At 44.5% G+C, this 14,070-nt stretch overlaps 1 protein-coding gene across 1 annotated transcript in view; it reads left to right on the top strand.

Moving 5' to 3' along the window:
* The window catches only part of LOC138467575 (chitin synthase chs-2-like), a 299,897-nt gene that overhangs the window by 191,499 nt on the left and 94,328 nt on the right, over nucleotides 1-14,070 (top strand). The window contains exon 11 of the mRNA XM_069607708.1: nucleotides 3,388-3,672. Within this exon, the coding sequence (XP_069463809.1) occupies nucleotides 3,388-3,672 (285 nt within the window). The remainder of the gene's footprint in view (nucleotides 1-3,387; nucleotides 3,673-14,070) is intronic.

Here is a 14,070-nt window from a genome sequence, read left to right as displayed (position 1 = left end):
TGGAGCCAAACCTCATACGCCCAAGAGTAGGTTCATCACGTATCACCTGGAATGCCAAAAACTCTTGATCAAATTCCAGATTTGCACAACAAAGCCTATAACAGTTCACCTAAAACAGAATAGAAAGGTGGCTTTTAGATCAAGAAAACTCAGATATGCTTCCCTTTATTCCAGATGAATGTATTTCCTCAGGAACGGAAGGGACCTTAGGCGCTGTTCAAATCCCTGCACATTTAGAATTATTATCCCTGTAATATCTCAAATCTGAACTCTAGGAAGATTTTTCCTGCAGAAGATGTTCCATCCTTCATCAATAAGAGAGAGGGGCCTTTGATTTGCAGCATCATCTACGGGCTCTTTTTTTTATAGATGGGGCTGATGGTACCTGTGCTGACAATTACAATGAAACACATAACATTGAGCACCCCCCATAACATAAGGTGTGCATCCATAGAAATCTTCTGGAATGTGGTCACACCACACGGCCGTAAGAGACTTCTCGCTCAAAATGGCAAGCTCACCTCTTGGGTTGCGATTGTTGGAATAGCTTTGAACCCGTCAGAACTCCTTGCAGTCTCGTTGGTCAGAGGTAATTTGTAGGTGGTTTTGAGGAATGCAGTGGGTTCACCAGAAGCATAGATGGTTGATGAAATAGCATTGTTGTCACTGCTAGCGATATTGCAAATGTCACCCATAGGTCATTATGTATCCTGTAAGAATCAACCAACGGCTTTGTTATTTCTTATAAATAATGTGGATAAACGGAATAGAATAGGGCACATTTTATTATTAGTATTGCACAATCATTTTGCTCTTTCACTTGACTATTAACCTTCCGCTTCTTTGCTTTCTTTCGATTATTCTTTCCCATCGACTTTTATCAGCCACTGTTCCACTCTTCTTTTCATCTTGTCATCTCGTATGTTCCTCCCACTAATTGCGTTTGCCCAGCCTGTAGCCAATCGGCACAGCCACTCCCACGCAGGACCGATGATAAGCTCCTCCTCCTGATACTTTGACACTTTTAAGCCTCAATAGAGGCTTGCCGTAGAAGCAACTGATCCTGCCCAACGTCATCTTCGATCAACTTCCTGCAGCTTTCAGAACTTCCTAGATATGTGGTTGATCGGGATCCATCATGTCTTCATATCGGTGCAAGACTTTCTGGTAGTCTATACGTTAGTGTACATTTTTCCTATGTATCCTTTTTTCTCTTTTTTATAAAATGGGGGAAGTCCACCCTTTTTTTCCTTGTTTCAATGTATTTGTATCTTAGTGAAAATAACACTATACATAAGAACATGTTGCAAAGATACTGATGTAAAGACATGCTGCAGTAGATGTGATGTCTCTGTATTTTGGAAAAGTATCAGCAACATCCAGCTCTGCACTAGGTCACTTCTGCTCTCAAGCACCTAGCTCATCGGGTATTAGCATAATTGACCTAAAAACATTTGACCTAAGGGGGTGCTTAAGGTTATAGATTAGGTTGAGGGGAATTGGGGGTGGGATTGCAGGGGATGTGATCAAATGTGATTAGGTCAAATGTTTTAGGTCAAAAAGACCCAAACCAGCTCATCAAACTGAGCAAGCACCCATAAACGTGCTTGTCATCTGTTTGAATTCCGGCAGCACTGATTCAGACTTTCTTCAACTTGAGTCAGATAAATAAAATGGGTATCACCGAGGGCTTACTGATGACACCTCTTGGGACATAGAGACAACGCAGTACGTTGTGTTTGCTATGTAAATAGTCTGCTATTATAATCCAACACATTTCACCTTTTATCTTTTATTGATCAATACATTCAAAGGGCACAAGTAGGTAATACAGTTTGAGAGTTTCTGTACGAAATAGACGTGGAAAATGATCCACTGTCCCAAATGATACTCTTCTCAGATGGCAGACTATGCCTACAAAAGCAGGGCCAGGAACCTAATAACTAACCTACTACTCTAAATAGACAAAATGGCAAGTTGGAGAAAGACAATCACCCAAAATTCAAGATTTCCAAAACGTCAATGGCACCTCGTGATATCAACTTCTCCATACGTGAATTGCCGCATTGCTACAGAATCCTAATTGGCAATGTCCCAATAAGAACTTATTAACCGAACTGATTAGCAGATGGAAACTATTTATCACAAGTGTTAATCCCACACCAGAGACAGTTCTCAAAAAGCAGATTGGTAAGAAAGTAATCAACATAGAGACAGAGATACAGCCAAACAGCACCTCAAATCTCCCTTCCTAGACCCAACATCCTTATTCAAAAAACAGTGCAAGCTTCAGTGAAAACACCCAAATTTGAACCCATTGATAATGAGTCGACTTACAAGAGCTCTCTCCTACTGAGGGCAATGCCAGAATGCCCCAGCACATCCTCAGTGGCGAGTCATCTAATTACCACCACATTCCACCCACTGACTTCACACATTTCCCCATAACCAAACCTCTTAATGCTCTCTCAGTGGTTTAACATTCCCTGGACATTTAAGGTTGTGGCAGCTTTGTCAACCAGCTTGCTACCACCCTGTGTGTGTGCAGGCCAGTGTGATGTCATTGGTATGTATGAGGTCACTGATGAAGTATTCTGGCATTACGCTTCCACTGTTGACAGTTGGAGCATAGCCGCCGTGGGTGGGGGGAAGCTGCTGGTCCTGTTGCATTACATACTCCTTATGCAGAGACATACATGATGCAACTTGAATGAAAGGATATATCTTAAAGCAGGTGTGACTCCTGTGTACCTCCCGCTGCACCACCTTGCCCCAGGCGTATCCCTATAACTCCTTTTTGGCCTTCAACCCTTGAATAGCATAACTTCTACCAGGGCTTCACCAGACAATGTCGGAACAACAGGGGGTGGCCGGTCCTGCTGACTGCTGCTCCACCCACCACGGCCCTTCCCTGGATCTGCTGCATCTCCTGGCCAGCAGGAGAACAACTCATTAGCATACAAGGCAGCCTCTTTATGCAAGAGGGACACAGGAGGCATGTGCAATTTAACATTAATCTATACATCATATACATATATCATATTATATCATATCCATAGAAGAAGTATGTGATGGAACAAGACCCAACGACTTGGGCATAGCATGGCTCTAGCTGGCAAGCCATTACCAATGAAGCCACCCACCCACCACAAATGCGGAGGTTACCACTGTATTCCTAGTTCACAACTGTTGTTTTTGGAATTGAAGCACTAGTATTGGGACTGATTTTGAATCAATGCTGTATTGATTTTGCAACTACAAGACATCTTGCTTTGTAATTGGACTGAACAAGTTATATTTGCTCTTTGTCATGACCGTGCTCCTCATGAAGTGTGCCCGGGCCGCACCATCACACTTCTTATGACACACACTTGACAATGTTCACAGGTGAAGATCGCTGGCTCTGCACCCTGCTGTTACGGCAAGGCTGGAGGGTGGAGTTCAATGCTGCGTCTGATGCCTACACCAATGCACCTCAGGAGTTCCAAGAGTTTTACAATCAGCGTCGTCGCTGGGGGCCTTCTACGTTGGCGAACACACTGGACCTCCTACACAACGGAATGGACACAGCGAAGAAGAACGCTTCCATCTCTTCCCCCTTCATCGTGTACCAGATATTCATAATGGCATCTTCCATTATAAGCCCGGCCACTGTATGCTTGATGATTGCAGGTACAGTCAAACAGTGTATCTATTATTCACAACACACGCCCATCTCCTGCATGAACGATGTGGTTCTACTTGCAGTCTGGGTATGGGTCTGGACAGGTGGAATCATATTTTTTTCAGATTTCTTCACTATTGCTGTTCTTTTTCCAATGCTTTCTGAATAATGGTTCTTTAAAACAGTGTCTGTCCTTCTTTGAGTCCATAAAATGACATAAAATACTATGATATAATACTCATTTTGCACTGGGGCTTTACTGTGCACAAAAGGTAATTAATCAAGCTGCATAGTTCGAAATTAATGTTTTGCAAAGGACCACAGGCAGCACACATATATTGTATTTAACAGCCGTACATGGATTCTGATGTGTGCAAGTGACTACAAATAGTTATTTCAGGACTTCGCATTACATGGTTGTAGAATAGTCCATTAGAGGTGAACCACAAATGTTCCATCACTAACCAGCAGACATGCCTGGAAGTTCACCATTTGTTCAGATGCACTGAGCTATAGGCTGCGAGTATGCAAATGAGCTCAAAAACATTATCTTTGCTCCAGAAAATTGTCTTTGGGCCTCATTCTGACCCTGGCGGTAGGGGGTTAACTGCACCGGTAACGATGCCAGTGCCGTTAACCCTCTACCGCTGCATTCCGAGGTCCCTGAGCGGGTCCCTCTAAGGGCGGCCGGTTTTACCAGCCGCCCTTAGCGGGAGCCGCTAAGGGGCCAGGGAGCAAATAACAGGCCCGCTATTAGCGGCTATTCATGTACTATTCGGCAATTGCAATAATTGTCTCCAAAAACTTGCTTCTATAGTTTGCCACCATTGAGGTTTTTTTGGAGGCATCGTATCAAGGCCATAGGTTACAGAGGGAATTACTTTCTGTTTGTAGAAAAGTAGTACATGTTTCAACGTAAATTTCCCACATTTCTTTTTCAACATCTTGGCCTGAGAAATAAGCATGCAGAGTTTAGAAAGTATCTCAGCTTCCTGATCCTGAGTGGAAGCGGAGGCCTGTATGAATACGCCCAGATATTTATATACATCCACTTGCGTTAATAAATCATTATGCAAATGCCAACCACATTGCTTTACTTTAGTTTTGCAATGAGGTTTGCAAATCATAATTTGGGTTTTTTGGGTGTTGATAATGAGATTATTGGTGTTTACATATGTAGCTAAGGTGTTCAAGAGCTTTTGTAATCCAGAGGAAGTCTGGGAGACAAGAATTAAATCATCTGCATATGCCAGGTAGCTTATAACATGAGTGCCAAGTTTCGGAGAATCACTCATGGTAGCTCGTAGGCAGATGCCAAGGTCAAATATGAAAAAATTGAAGATAGAGGAGGCTAAAATACAACCTTGCTTAAGGCCCCGGGTCATTTTGATGAAGGATGAAAGAGCACCGGCCATGGAAAGACACACTTGAATGGTAGTGTGAGTGTGAAGAAGCATCATTAAAGACAGAAGAGAAGTAGGGCATTTATGGTGCATTAGTTTGGGAAAAAGGATGGACCGATCAATGGAGTCGAATGCAGCTTTAAAGTCGATGTAAGCTAAGTACAGAATTTGATTTTTTCCACATATTTAGACTTCAACATGTTGAGTGAAATAAGATTTGGGGAAGTACCCAGTCTGTTAGTACAAGTAGTCTATTAATACATGTGTCTTTTCTGTGAGTACTTTTGAAGCCACTTCTGTGTTTTCGAGCAATTTTGCTATTTCCTCCTTCTTTGGCGTTTCAATTAACTTTACTTGGTTATCTCCACTATTCTCTGAAATTGGATGTTCGGCGGGCAGTTTCTCCTTCTCTGCTGCCTTCATTGAGGCCTTGTAGCCATTGACACTTGCTCTTGTTTATGTGCATTCGGTGTGTGGGTGCGTGCCGTGGACAGTGCTATGTTATCATTCATTCCGAGCTGACCCTGTCTCCAGCTTTTCTCATCATTCATAACCTCGACTGTGTAACTGTCACTACTCATTACGTTCAATTTCAGTTTGTTTGCTTTACCATCAGCTTTTCTTGGGACAGGGATGACTATATAAGGTCTGGGTGCTTTTGTGGGGCCCAGGCGATCATTGCCTGCTGGATGTACAGACAGGGAAACGAGGGAGTCCCTCCGCTGTGGGTAAAACTATGTTACTGTTCTGGGCCCCCATGTCGATCGTGTCCATAGTCAATTGTTTATTTTCTGCTTGCTCCGAACTGACAATTCAAAGTTTATTATTACTAAAGTGTCGGGTGCTTTTCGAGTGTCCCCCTCTTGCGGGTGGTGATGATGATAGTCTTTGGGTACGCAACATGGATTCGTTTGCTAGATTATGGAAAAAGGTTAGACTACCATTTTTAGCACATTACATTCATTCTGCATTTCTATAACAAACACCGTCCTAGGGCACTTCTCCATTTTGCCTCGGCCTTGAGGACATGAAGGAACCTGTTCACTGTAAAAGGCTGAAAAAATGGAATTCCTAAAAATCACACAAAAATAAAATGTCATAAAAATAAAAACAAAAGTAAAAATAAAGGTGAACATATGAAAAAATAGACAAAAACAAGAAAAAGGAGAATACGGCGGTGAAGTTCGTGCCTCTGTTCTTTTCAATTGGTCTTTCGATGACAAGTTGACGAACAATCTCTCTTTCCCCCATTTATTCCACTGCAGAACGATGATGAAAAATAGAAAAAATAAGAGACATAAGAACAAGGTGTTGTTATCCTTGTTTCTGCTCTTCTCGATCTGTCCTACGTTAGAAGCATGAAGAACTGTGTCTTTGTTTCCTTGCTCTGTCCCGGGCCGGAGGATGATAAAAGCTTTATCTTGGATCTCCCCCTTCTAAAGCTCTCCTCAGCAGTGGATGTCCATAGTTGCTTCTTAGTTGTGATGCAATAGCCCTCAAGAGCCTGTTTAGTTGTGAATTCTTTGCTGGATCACTGAGAAAGGTGGGCCCATCAATATTGCTGGGTCTGCCCACTAGTTCTGGAAAGTTTTCAATTAGGTGGAAGAAGACTCGGAATGCGTATCTGCTGTCTTCTGATGTTAGTGACATTTGCTCTTGGTTTCTAGTCTCTAGATCTCAGGCTTTCCTTGCAGTGTGAACAGTCTTTATCTCCTCGATCTGTCGCCCGGCGAAAGGTCTCACTGGAATCTCCTTAGGAATTCTCGCTGGAAATTGGACAGCTCCACTTGGAGCATGATGTCTTGGAGGAGTGTGCCCATGTGTGGGGTGTTGGTCGGGTCTCTGAGAAAGGTGATGACAACAACATCTTCAGGCCTCCCCACCATTTCCGGGTAGTCTGTGACTAATCGAAATAAGACGTTGTGTGCCAACCGGGTGTCCTCGGGTGACAGGTACATTTGGTCCTGGTCACAATCCCTTCTTTTGATGTGAACAGTTTTTACATTTCCCTGCTGCATGGATTGCAACTACATAATTCAACTTATACCAGGCTTGATTGAGAAAGTAATTGTTTCTTGGGTCTCTAATAAAGGTTAGTGTATCTGTGGTCCTCCTGATAAGTCCTGGGCACTCCTCTATGATGCGGAAGAATAATGTGTATGTTATTTCATCAATGATCACCTGAGGTGGGAGCATTAGTCTCTTGTTCACTGTGCTCGGGCAACTCGGCGAAGACCTCTGTGATGACAGTCAGCAGTTGCCTGATTACCTTCTTATTTTCTGGATCTTGAATGTATTCAGTGACACTTGTTCTTCTCCCTATGAGTGACGGATACGTCAGGAGCACAAGCTGAAAGTAGGTGAGTACATCCCACTTGAGACTTCTGCCGGGCTGCACAATAAGTTCTTGTGTACAAAGTCTTACTGGTACTGGTTACTTCAAGATACTGTGTTACGCCCTCAGGAAATATTTTGTTGGCAGTCTATCAGAGTCTTGATTCTTTGTGTTATTTGGGTGTGATGTGATTTCTATAAGTTCAGTTTAACAGTGTTTATGTGGCTTTTTGATGTGCTTCTCTTTACCCTGCAACTAGGATTCACAGAGTGTTTGTTTTTTATGTCCTTATCCCCCTTTTTTTTCTCAGGGGAACTGTCCAATTTTAAGCCACAACTTTGCACAAAAGTCCCTTGTCTTTATTTTACTGGTCATGCATCATCTTTCCTTGTCATGGATCTCGTTTGCATGTTCATGATAGCTTCAGCCCTTTCTGGGGTTACCTTCTTCCCCTCATGTGAGATCAGTTTCCCTATGTACAACACCTCCTGTTGGCAGTACTGCAACTTATCCTTGTCAACCTTGTACCCCTTCTCAGCCAGTATTGTCAATAGCTGGACAGTCATGTCAGCATTGCTCTTCAGTGATGCTGCAGGCCAGAATGTCATCTACATACTGCAAAACAACACCGTCCACCGCGATATTGCTTAGGTCCATTTGCAGGACTCTGTTGAAAATGGATGGAGACTCTCAATACCCTTGTGGCAACCGCATACTTTTCAGGCGCATTTGTCTGAAAGTAAACAACGTCAGGTCTTGTGAGTCACAGTGCAATGGAATCGAGAAAAACGCTTTTTTCAAATCGATCACCATGAAATATTTTGCCTCAGTGGGTATGTTGAAGAGAATTGTGGATGGGTTAGGGACTAGAGGGAACTCGTCTTCGACTATGTCATTCAAAGCTCGTAAATCCTGGATTAAACAGCAGGACCCTCCCTTCGATTTCTTGACAGGATAAATCACTGTGTTGCAAGGTGATTCTGACGTCACTAAGATGCCCTGCTCCAGCATGGCAGAGATTGTTTTTGCGATCCCTTCATCCACTTCTCTGGACATGGGAAATTGTAGTGCCCGCAGGAAAATCGCTCCTAGTTTCAATTTAATTTTTACTTCACCTGCCCCCTTCAGGAGACCTACATCATAGGGCCCTGTAGTCCATACTGCGGCAGGCACGTGGGCCATGTCGTCATCAAAGTATTCTGGGCGTACTAGTGCCAACACCATTCTCTGTGGCACTTCTCGTTTGATCATTTTGACCCAAAATATGAGACTCACTTCCACCCTTGTCTCTTCTAGGTAAGGGTGTTCTTCGAACAGATCATCATCGGTTGCATCAGTCACTCGATACCCTTCTCTAATGGCGATAATAGCACCCCATGGTCTTTGAACATTCTGAAAACCCCCTTGGTTACCTCTAAAGCCTCCTCGATTACTCTGCCAACCTCTTCCTCCAAAACCCCTTCCTCTTGGGTAGAATCCCGCGTTACCCTGACTAGTCTGCGGCGGGCTAATTGCACGTTGTGCACTCAATTCGGCTGGGCTTGTTAGCATGGCTCCTTCAAGAGCATACTTTGAGAGCTTCCTTTGCACCAGCTTCGCCTCCTCTTCCTTATGCGTTACCTCTTTCTTCCGATTCTTTTCTTGCAACAGCCTACAGTAATGTGCAATTGTCAATTGTATTTCGGGCCACGGTTTGGCTTCTATTCCTACAAATTTTTTGAGCTGTTTTTGTACCGGTTCTGGTAACCCTTGGCACAATATGTGATAGAATACAGGGAGTGATTTTGTCCAAGATTCATGCGTTTCAAGTATCCACGCGTCCTGAACATTTTGGATATAAAGCAATGGATCCTCTGACTCTTTCATTTTTCGAGTCATTATAGCTCCCATATCAGATGTGTCTGGATATAGCGCACACAGCGCTTTCCACACTGCTGCTCTAAAGTTATTAAATGGTGCTCCAACATGGGAGGTGTTGGTTATGGTTACTCTAGGGTAGCCCGCCCTTTTCCACACGTCGTCTGCTCTTTCACCAAGTATAGCAATTAGGAGACCCTTAATGTCCCCTATGGCTAGGGTGATGCCCGCCGTCATTTTCTCTAACTCATGTATCCACTTTCCGGCTCCCGATGTCAGCATTGAAGCTTATTTTTAAGGTTCTCTTGGTCCATGTGTGGCCATGGAATATATTGCGGTCTTGCTCCTCCCATTTCTAGCAGTGGGAATTGGAATGCGCAATCCTCCTTTTCCTTCCCAATACCTCCTCGGTCTCTCGCCTGGGTGGCATTATCGCCTTGCTGCCTACCTGACAATGCTCTTAACCTATCCGCATAGGCAGGTGCTGACACCCCCCTCTGACCGTGGGGTGTTTCTACATGTCGGCTGAAATGTCCAGCAGATTTCGGTGTCCTACTTGTGGCCCTGCCAGCATCTGACCATCGTACTTCTTGGTCCCCTGGGAGCCGCTTTTTACACCGTCTCCCAGCATCATGCGGCACCTCCTCCGTTTCCCCAGAGTCAGACTCTGAATATTCCCAGTTTACACAACTTCTTGCATCATCTTCATTCTGCCCAATCTCTAACCTGTCCAGGGACAGTCCCCTGCTCCCACTACTTCGGGTTACATCCTCCGTGTCATATAGCTGAGTGCTCTCTAAGCGCTCATCCTCCCTTCCCCCTTGGGATATTAATTCCAGCCCCATCTCATCATTTATTTTATCAATCGTCTCCCCGATGCTTCTGGTGTCGAAGTCATCGTCAATATTTGTCCCACTTGTACCTGGGACCGCATCACTTGCAGGGAAGAATTCTTCTATGTCTTCCCAGTCTACAAAAGGATTGGGTTTCTTAACTTCCTGTTGCAAATATTCTAGATCTCGTGCCCTCTGTCTACGCTTGCGTTCTGCTTCCTCATCTATTTCCTTTCTCTTCTTCGCTTCTTTTCTAGCCTTATCTACTTCCCTTATCCGTTCATTCCTATGTTCCCTTGCCCTTCTGCTTTCCTCGTCTTCTCGCTTCTTCAATTTTCTTTCGTGCACTCTCCTTTCTTCCTCTAACTTTAGCATGTTCTGCCTGTATTTTTCGTAGGCTGCATATTGCGTGCAACTGAGCGGTATACCTTGCTCTTCGCGATATAGTTGTTCTCGCCTCAACCTATCCTTCTTTCTTGCCCTTTCGTCTCTCATATCCTCTTCTTTCTCTTGTTCCTTTCTTTGCGCCTCGTCAGACCGTTCGCTCGGCCTTGCGTCATCACTTTCTTTTCCATCTAATTTCAATAATATCTGTCCTCCCAACCATTCGTCCTTTGCGAATGTCAACTCATCATTTCCTTTCCGCTTCTTCCCCTCTTTCTCTCTATTGAGGGGTGCACTAGTCTGTGCCTGATCCTTACTTCCCTCGTCTCGCCTCTCCTTGCCCCTTGGGACTGTGGAGTCCAAATCAATTTCCTGATCCTTCCCTTTCGTCTCGTCACTACTGAATGCAGGTGACTCACATGCCGGGTTGCTATACCCTGTGGTTGCCTTAAGCTCTCTCAGCGGGTAAAGTCCCTCTGACTTACTCCCTTCGATCATTGGCTCAGGCGGGGCCGGTGGCGCGGTCAGCGTCTCACCCCCCTCGGTACATACATTTAATATCCAATCTCCGGGTGGTTCTTTCACTTTTGTTTCCTCAAACATTTTCCAAAGCTCGAGAACAGCAAGGTGTTTCTCGAGCTTCTTGCCGGTATAAGTGGCATGTAAGAAGGTGGTCATGTGCTGTAAAACAGCCTTAGAGAGTGACCCATTCTGTGCCACGGCATATACATCTTATTTGTGGTGCCGTTAACCCATTCCTGGCTATATTTCCTCAGCTTTGCTGCATGCTTGGGCAACTGCTTACATAAATGCGCAAGTGGGGAAACTTCCTCCATTCTTACTTTTGTCACCAACAATATTCACACAGTTCTTTAAGCTTTCCACTAGTATGAGCAAGCAGCAAATATGCAAGCTCTAATCCAATCTTTTCCCACCAAAATTTTATATCAACAGTTTACTCAAAACTCATCAATTCAGTGGCGATTCCCTCTCAATTACGGAATCGCATAAATCCAGAATGCTTAGCACTTAATCAACAGTACAGTGGTTTCACAATTGACATACACTGGACATATAAGACAGACGCTTGACAGACTTAGACAAACACCAGCTGGTCATACGTATACCTGCCTTCTAATTATTACCCCGTCATGGGATTTGAACGAACCCCATTCTTACATCTTTAAACGTAATCGTAGCCTAATGTCCCCCCTCTGTGGGCTCTGGGTTCACGTTCCTTCTGACCACTCTTTAAAGTGCAGGAACAAGGCGAATTTTACAGTTTTCTCTCGGGTGCCCCCCCGGTATTCCTTACGTTTTTAATTTCAGGTGCCCCCCTGATATTTTTACAGTTTTCTCTCGGGTGCCCCCCCCGGTATTCCTTACGTTTTTCATTTCAGGTGCCCCCCTGATATTTTTACACAATTTACTTCAGGTGCTCGAGTCTTTACCCCCCATATATATACAGTCTTCTCTACTTCTAGCTGTTTAATTTTTTCTCCGCCACACTCCTTTACCTTTCCCCTTCTTACTCTAAGGCCTATGAGACATTTGCCAAGGTAACGAGTTTCGTTGTTTCACTCACCGATCGCATCTTTTCTGGAACTTCAGGATCACCGCCCCTTCCTCTTCCTGCTTTTAAGGTTTTCGTCCGATCCGCTGCCCGTGGGAATGAGAAGGGTTATGCTTGGAAAAGCGGGTTCCTTCAGACCCACTGCAGATTTTTTGGAATATGTCACTATCATTGTCCACGGGGAGCTTCTCAGCCTACTCAGCCGGAATGGGAAAGGACTCGTGATGTAACCGAAGGCCCAGAGTTACTTCGTGCCGTCGGTCTAAGAGTGTCTTATAACTATATCAATCGATTATCAATAATCTATGGCCGAAACCATCCTCACGCTACCAAGTGTTCTTGAGGAGAGGCAATTGCGACGGGCCCATTGGTCAGCACTCACCCTCAAGGACTTGTAAGACAAGATAGCTGCACCATGTGAGGACAGGGGGTGCAGGATTCACTTACTCCAACACAACTCAATAATGAGGACTCAGTAGTTTGGCAAAGGGAAATCTGTTTAATGATGCATACATCAAACAAGGAAACAAATGGGAATCAGCTGAAGTGCGATCACCGGTCTCGCTCCGACTTCCAAGTTTTTCATTCAAACTGAAACCTTTATAGCAGATTCTCGTCATCATTGACGTCTACTTTCTATAAAAAATCATTGTGCAATATAATTGGTCAGGAAAGGTAACTTAAGTATAGGTGCTATGTCTGTATATGATAATAGGGCATGCGGATTGGATAACTCTTATCGGTTGGGCGTCTACGCCCATCCCTCTACAACACGTGATTGACATCACTATGAGTACGACGTCTCATTGGTTACAATGTCTATAGGACCCTAGATTACACGGTCCATTGTGATTGGGCAGGTTACACCCCTAGACATAAATCCCCATTTTAATTAGCAGCATGCAGAATGGACACCCAAGGACATTGTGTACCAAGTTTCACCCTGCCTCTCTCCCATCAATCAGTATCTTAGGGCTATGTGTCAATTAGTTGGCTGGGTTTGGCTTCGGAGCTGTAGTCTCTTATCAGGAAAAGTTATGGCATCCTGGGTTCTGGATGACATCAGGCGGTGGTACCTCTTCGCGCCTGGCTGGTCACGTGTCTGTTCACCATGAATCTGCTTCAGTTTCTAGCTTTTATTGTATTTAGTTCTGCTTTGGCTCGGCCACCTGCCTTTGGTCTCTCTTGTCTTGACCTTGCACGTGCAGGCTGGTATGCTCTGAAGTTGGAGTCCTGTGATGTGAGCTCATGCTCTCCTCCCCTTCTCTGGTTGACCTCAAATTCCTAAGCCTGAACCTCTCTTTGCTGAGTTTCAATTCTGCTCCTTCTCCTGCCTTTGCTGGGTTTCGAAAACTTGGTCTGTCAGGCCTCTGGCCGCCTGGGTATATTTCTGCTTTTACAAAATGGAGTCGCACTTGTATACTGTGCCTTATTGAGGTAGATATGTGGTTGGCGCTTGCCGCTCTATCTTCTACTAAGCATCTGCAAGCAGTATCGATCTCTTAGCGTCTTGCGTTTCAAGCCTATTTACACACATTTAATCAGGGTGGTTGCTTCCATCTTGTCTCGTGACGCCCTTTTCCTTACATTTTGACATTTCTCTTCTCTGCGTCCATTACCTTTATTCTTGTAGCTACTTGCACTGTCATGTTTGTCTTTAATAGCCACTTTCGCTCCTTCACGTCTGTTCAAGTCCTCGTCATTTCCACTGGCCTTCCATTATGGCTTTTGGGGTCTCTTCGTGGACTGTGTGTAGGTATTCCTCATTTTGTGTCAGTGGCTGGTATGGCTGTCTGATAGGTTACCGCGCTGCCCATGGTTGTCTGGTTATGAGGGCTTCAACAGGTACAGATCTTCTAATATACACTGGGCACAGTCCCAGTGCAGCTCTCTGTTGGTTCATTTGCTCTTCATACGTCACAAAACTTGATGAGTACCCTCTTGGCAGCTCGAAATGAGGGGCTGGGGTGCAGGTCATGTCTGGGACCTCCTTTACACTCTCTAGTTCTGAAATCTCTTTA

This window comes from Ambystoma mexicanum, chromosome 4q, assembly GCF_040938575.1.
Source record: "Ambystoma mexicanum isolate Mex_15411 chromosome 4q, UKY_AmexF1_1, whole genome shotgun sequence".
In the NCBI taxonomy this organism is placed as follows: Eukaryota; Metazoa; Chordata; class Amphibia; order Caudata; family Ambystomatidae; genus Ambystoma; species Ambystoma mexicanum.
The sequence above is the reverse complement of the archived record's forward strand: the minus strand, read 5'-3'. Positions and strand labels throughout refer to the sequence as shown.